At 40.2% G+C, this 6,708-nt stretch overlaps 1 protein-coding gene across 1 annotated transcript in view; it reads left to right on the top strand.

Annotated features, from left to right (window-relative positions):
* The window catches only part of LOC106882766 (uncharacterized), a 6,398-nt gene extending 497 nt beyond the window's left edge, over positions 1-5,901 (top strand). The window contains exon 1 of the mRNA XM_014933548.3: positions 1-5,901. This exon is cut by the window's left edge and continues 497 nt beyond it. Coding sequence (XP_014789034.2) covers positions 1-4,045 — 4,045 coding nt within the window. The 3' untranslated portion in view covers positions 4,046-5,901.
* The last annotated feature ends 807 nt before the right edge of the window (positions 5,902-6,708 follow it).

The following is a 6,708-nucleotide window of genomic DNA, read 5'->3' on the forward strand; positions in this document are numbered from 1 at the left end:
AGCACCAGCGATGACAAATGCAGACAAATCGATGGCGATTAAGCAGCCTTTGTCGTTGGAGAGCAAACCATCTTGCGTCAATTCGTCCACCGTCACTTCTGCTGCTCATGTCGGTTCGTCGTCCTTGTCAAAAGAACCGAAGCCCGTTCAAAAAACAATGAGCAGTTTCTTGTCTAATTTGCCGCTGGCCAATCTGAAACCGATTCAGGCTGTTAGCCCTCGACCAATCATTTCGCCACAGAGTGCGCAACCGACTTCATCAACCAAACGAAAGCTGGGTAGCGACGAGCAAAGCAAAAACAATGCGAAACCAAAATCGAACAGCCTGGTTCTTCCTGACCATCACTGTGATAAAAATGAGGATGATGATGATTTCGACGATAGCTTTGCAGTTTCGCCTGTTATCAATAGAAAGAAGGCACCCCTTCATGTACCCTCGCTTCCACCAAACACTACTTCAAAACCGTCTTCCATCACTTCATCTCCTGCAAGACCTAACTCTTCTAAATTCTCCGCTTCAAAGAAACCAGAGACCCCAAAGACAAAATACAGCACCAGCGTCATCATGGTTCCAGATAGTGATGTCGACGATGATACTGAAATCGTGTGCAAGCCTAAGAAGCGGCGAAAGAACCGTGTTGTATCGAGTGATGATGATGAAGTTGATGGTGGCGGTGATAAACGAAATGAAGGAGACCCAAAAATATCCAGTTTTGATTCACCTGTGAAAACTCCATTGGCCTCTCGAATGAAGAAAACCCCTCGTTCCCCTGTTGTTAGCGAATCAACTGCTTCCTCTTCACAGTCATCGAATCTTAAACAACAACTTGATGACGTCACAGCAAACCCACTGCTGCAAAAGGAATCATTGACCAAAGAAGACATCAACAATCTCAGAATCCTGTTGTTCATGACGATGGATGAAGTTTGTGATATTATCAGTAAAATCCCTTCAGCTGATCTTATCAATGTTGCGTTCAAAGATTACAAGCGTTTGCAGCATCTGCTTCTCACGCGGAAACTACTCAAAGACAAGACTAAGCCAGCCAAAACACTATCTCCAAAGAAAAATAAGAATGAGCCAGATGTTAACAAGACTACACCATCAAATAAAACATCACTTGTGAAACGTCTCTTGACTTCCAAGGTAAGCTCACCATTGTCTGTGCCTTCGAAAGCAAAAGTAATCAATTCTCATATTCCGTGCGGGGACAGTTTCTTTGATGAAAATCCCAGCCATTCTACTCCTGTGCCAAATTCACTTGATAGAAACATGAAAAACTCTACTTCAATGTCTCCTTCTGTGTCGAAATTTAATGAGTCTCATGATGTTGTCAATAATAATAACAACAACGAAATCAGCATTAATGATGACTCTTTTAGTCATGAAGACGGTTTCTCGGATGTTGATGCTGATGATCTTATAGCATCTGTTGATGAAGAGTCGAATTTCCAGTTTGGTTACAAACTCTCAGACAGCAGCTCCAAAAGTAAACCTGACAACCATTCCGTTTCAGCTGTTCAAAACTCGTTTCAGAGAAGGTCAAGTTCCGATAATTTTTCTTTACCAGAAACATCAAACTTTGATAACGACAGAATCACTAGTTCGGGAATGCTATCTCCAGTTCGCAATAGGGAGAACCAAAAACTCAGTGATATTCTTAAAAAGAGTCCCCCTCCAAGCCCTGTTTTTAAATCGGCCCTCTCCCAAAGTGAACCCATGAAATCTGCATCTGACGATGAGGAAATTTACGGCAAATCATCAGAATTCGATGGTTTCCATTTCCCACACAGTGACGACATGTTGACGATGTTTCGACAAGTGTTTGGCTTGAAGAAATTCCGAGGTTCTCAGTTGCAAGCCATCAATGCATCCTTACTTAATCACGATTGTTTCATTTTAATGCCAACAGGTGGCGGTAAGAGTCTCTGTTACCAGCTGCCAGCACTGATTAGTAACGGAGTTAGCATTGTGATATCGCCTTTGCGAGCCCTGATAATGGATCAAGTTGAGCGGCTTTTATCGTTAGACATTCCAGCTGCATCATTATCTGGTGATGTAAGCTTGAAAGACTCTGATTCTGTATATATGCAGCTATCCATGAAAGAACCACCTCTAAAACTTGTATATGTCACACCAGAGAAAATCTCCAGCAGCACCAAGTTAATGACGTTGTTTGAAAACCTTAACGCTCGTGGCTTACTCAGTCGATTCGTTGTCGACGAAGCACATTGCGTCAGCCAGTGGGGGCATGATTTTCGACCTGATTACAAACGCTTGTATATGCTCAGAGACAAATTTCCGCATGTCCCCATGATGGCTCTGACAGCCACAGCCACTCTTCGCGTCCGAAAAGATATTATACACCAACTCCACATGAAGTCTCCAAAGTGGTTTGTGAAAAGCTTCAACCGACCCAATTTGAAGTTTAGCCTTGCAGAGAAGAAACCCAAATCCACAACTGATGAAATTGCTGAATTAATTAAATCCAAGTTTAGAAACCAGAGTGGCATCGTGTACTGCTTGTCTCGCAAAGAGTGTGATGAAGTAGCGAAGAATTTGAGCAAGAGAGGAATAAAAGCCATTGCTTACCATGCTGGTCTTTTGGACAGCCAGAGGGCTCAGACTCAGGAAGGTTGGTTGAATGATATTTGGAAAGTCATTTGTGCAACCATTGCATTTGGAATGGGTATAGACAAGCCTGATGTGCGTTTTGTCATTCATTTCTCAATGCCAAAGTCTGTCGAAGGATATTATCAAGAATCTGGCCGAGCAGGGCGTGATGGCCTTTTGGCGTCTTGCACGCTCTTCTACAATTATCAGGATGTGAAACGATTGCGTCGGATGATCGACCTGGACAGGAACTGTACATACGAATCCAAGAAAGTTCACATAGACAACCTCTACCAAATGGTGCGCTATTGTGAGAACAAGGCAGACTGTCGGAGAGGTCAGTTGCTGCAGTATTTCGGTGAATATAATTTCAACACTGAGATATGTAATGAATTTCCTGGAGCTATTTGTGATAACTGTTCATCGAAAACTACTTTCCATGTTCGTGATGTCACTGACGACGTGAAAGAGATCATACGCTTTGTCAAGGACATGTGCCATGACCGTAAATTAAATTGTACTCTTATTTACCTGACAGATGTGTTTCGAGGTTCTCGTAATAAGGGTGTCTTAAATCTGGGCCATGATGAGCATTCCTTACATGGAAGAGGCCAAAGCTACTTGTCACAAGATGCCACCAGGTTACTACGTAAACTAGTTATTGACACAATCCTCAGAGAAGAACTGACAGTCACAGCAATGGACCACACTGTGTGTTACGTCAAACTTGGAGCACGGGCTAAAGAGGTGATGATGAACAAATTGAAAATAAACCTACCTGTGCATAGTGGCAAGAAGACTGTCGTCACCGATGTCGACACCGAGGTTGTAACAGACAAGAAGAAACTTTTGGATGATTGCTACCAAGAGTTGCTGGAATTAGCCAAACAAATTGCTCAAGAGAGACACATCCACAACTACGCATCTGTGTTTCCCAATCCGATGCTACTCTCCATGGCTACCGAAGTCCCGCTAACTATTGATGAGATGCAGGAGAAGATCGACGGCCTCACTATGCAGAAGATTGCCAAGTACAATGCTGAACGCTTCCTTGAGATTACCAACAAGTACTGCATGCTTTATTCCAATCTCAACACCCACAGTTCCTCAGTGCAGTCGGTGGATTTCAGCGACGAGTGGGAGTCCCCGTATTTCGCTTGGAATTCTTCAAATACTTTCTCAGCCAACAGCATCAAAAGGAAACAACCAGTTCGTCGAAAGGGCACCTACAAGAGAAAGAAGGGGAGAAAAACTACAAAGAGATCTTCACCTTTAAAACGAAGCACAGCATTCAAGGCTGCTTCCACTACAGCGAAGAATTCTTTAAAGAAATTTCAATATTCACAAATGAACAAAAGTTCGAAATCAGCAAGCTCGAGTAAGCTTGGTTATATGCCAGTACCAAAATTGAAGAGCTCGTTCCTCTCATAAACCTTACAATCTCACCACCCTGCATCTCGTCCCTCCCACAAATACTGTATTTGATGGATTTGATGACACCCGTTTATTTGATGCACCTATTCAGAAAAAGACCCTGGGTGATTTTAGGAGACATTTTTTTGGAAAGAAGTGCATCTTATGTGCTTTCAAATATGGTAATTGGAGAAAATCTGCAACTGAAAATAGCTTTGTGAAAAGTATTTTGAGAACAGCTGTCGTTTATTTAGCTTTGTTGCCAAATATATATAACAATATTACGGATGAGACATTAACAATGTTATAACATATATCAGTTTCTTTTCTTTTTTTTTTTTGTGGTTAGTTAAAGAAAAGAAAATTGAAAAGTAAATCTCAATCTTTGACCAAAATATTAATTACACACCTGTTTTCAAGGTACCATTTACAAGTCAGTGAAGGCACATGGCTGAGTGGTTACGGTTTTTTAGTCACAATTGTGAGATTGTGGTTTCAATTCCCAGACTGGATGGTATGTTGTGTTCTTGAGCAAAAACCCTTCATTTCACACTGCCCCAGTCCATTCAGCTGTAAATGGATCACCCTGCCACAGACTGGTGTCCACTTCAGGGCAGAATACTCTGATCCCGGTTGTTTATATAAACTGGGTGACCATCCCTATGAGTCCCAGGACTTGCGGCAACAATATCCAAAGGATGATGATGATGATGGTTTAAAAGTCATCCTTCCAATTGGTGATGAGATATTTCAGTTGCACAACAGATGACTCTTGTATTTTATAGTTGACTTTTGTTTCTTCATGAGACTCTTGACTCTCAGAAAGACTTGGAATTTAAAAAAAAAAAAAAGACTCAACATCTGTGATTCTAAACACTCCAATTGGATTTTTTGTTTTTGTTCTATTTTTTCTGCCATTAAAAAAAAAAAGGAAGTGAAGCTATATTTAAAAACAATGTTATTCTCAGTCTTGAAGCCATGGCTTGGCAGTCCCAACATTCTTGAATACTCAAAGACATCCAGAAGATTCTTCAAACTGTTTGAGTTGTTTTAAACCTTAACATCTTTGATTGCAGTGAAAGAACATCAGTTTGTGAATTCCATTCTTGAAACGGGCAGTTGATTGCGTCCTTGAGCAAGGCACTTCATTTCATGTTAGCTGAAAATGCGTGCCTGGAGGAGCTGGGAGTTACCCTGTGGTGGGTTAGCTTCCTATTCAGGGGAATTGTCAGCTACTCTTAGTCGCCTAACAGCTTTAGAAATTTGGATAAGCCATTAAGCCTCATGGGACGATAAGCTCAAATGGAAGGCATTAACCTTTGTTAACGAACAAAGTCTGTGTGTGTATGAACAAAAATGTTTGCATACACACACTTGTGTGTATGTAAATGGAATTATTTCTGCATGTGTGTGTGTGTGTGTAAATATATGTATGTTTATATGTGTTCATGATTGTATGTATGTTTGTGTAAAATTGCATCAGTAATAATTGTATATTTTGATTAATTTTCCTGTACTTATAATTGACTACTTTATGTCTTACATGTAATTATTTCATGTTGAATGTCCTTCATTCTTCTTTTTTTTTTTTTTTTGGTTAAAAAGAAAAATTAAGACACAAAAACTAACATCTTTGGTGGTTTTTACTAAAATTTTTCATCGTCATCATCATCATCACTGCCACCACCATCATCATGTTAAATATCAAAAAAGAACATTTCATATGAATGAAGCTGTGTATGTGTCTGTATTTAATTTAATTTGTGTAAATAATTTGTAAACAATTATTCTATGTTGACTGTTGATACTTTTCTAGTGCTTTGAAATTAAAAAAATATTTAAAAAAACGGAACATTTATATATCATCATTATCATCATCATCGTTTAACGTCCGCTTTCCATGCTAGTATGGGTTGGACGATTTGACTGAGGACTGGTGAACGGGATGGCTGCACCAGGCTCCAATCTGATCTGGCAGAGTTTCTACAGCTGGATGCCCTTCCTAACAAAGAGGAAAACAGTATTTCTGAGCAAGAAATATATAGTAACAATACTGTAAAGTAAAGTCTATTTGCCAACGTAAACTGGTTGTCCTGCTTAGGATGATATTACTACAGTTTAGCCCCAGGAAAACATCTTCTCCAGCTGGCTACCGACAAAATCTGTGTGTGTGTGTGTGTGAACAAATGTTTGCATACACACACTTGTGTGTATGTAAATGGAATTATTTCTGCATGTGTGTGTGTGTAAATATATGTATGTTTATATGTGTTCATGATTGTATGTATGTTTGTGTAAAATTGCATCAGTAATGCTCCCCCTCGAACCTTAGCAATACCTGCAGACCAATTATTTCTGGCTAATTTCCCTTCCTCGGTACAGAACAATTGTGACTAGAGATAGCAGCTACTCAACCTCGCTCACGGTATAGACTTTACCATCCAGTACTGTTACTACATGTTTCTTGCTCAGAGATTTAAAACTAGTTTTTCTTATTATGAGGTCAGTGACTGTGTGTCACTTGATAAGTATATACTGTGAACTAGGTTGAGTAGCTGCCATCTCTAGCCAGCGATTGTCCTGTACTGAGGAAGTGAAATTATCCAGAAACCATTGGTTTGAGGATATCGCAAAGGCTGCAGGGGGACATGCAGGCCAATGATAAAAAATGTGCTCTGGGT

The sequence above is a fragment of the Octopus bimaculoides genome, chromosome 27, assembly GCF_046866305.1.
Source record: "Octopus bimaculoides isolate indiv1 chromosome 27, ASM4686630v1, whole genome shotgun sequence".
NCBI lineage: Eukaryota > Metazoa > Mollusca > Cephalopoda > Octopoda > Octopodidae > Octopus > Octopus bimaculoides.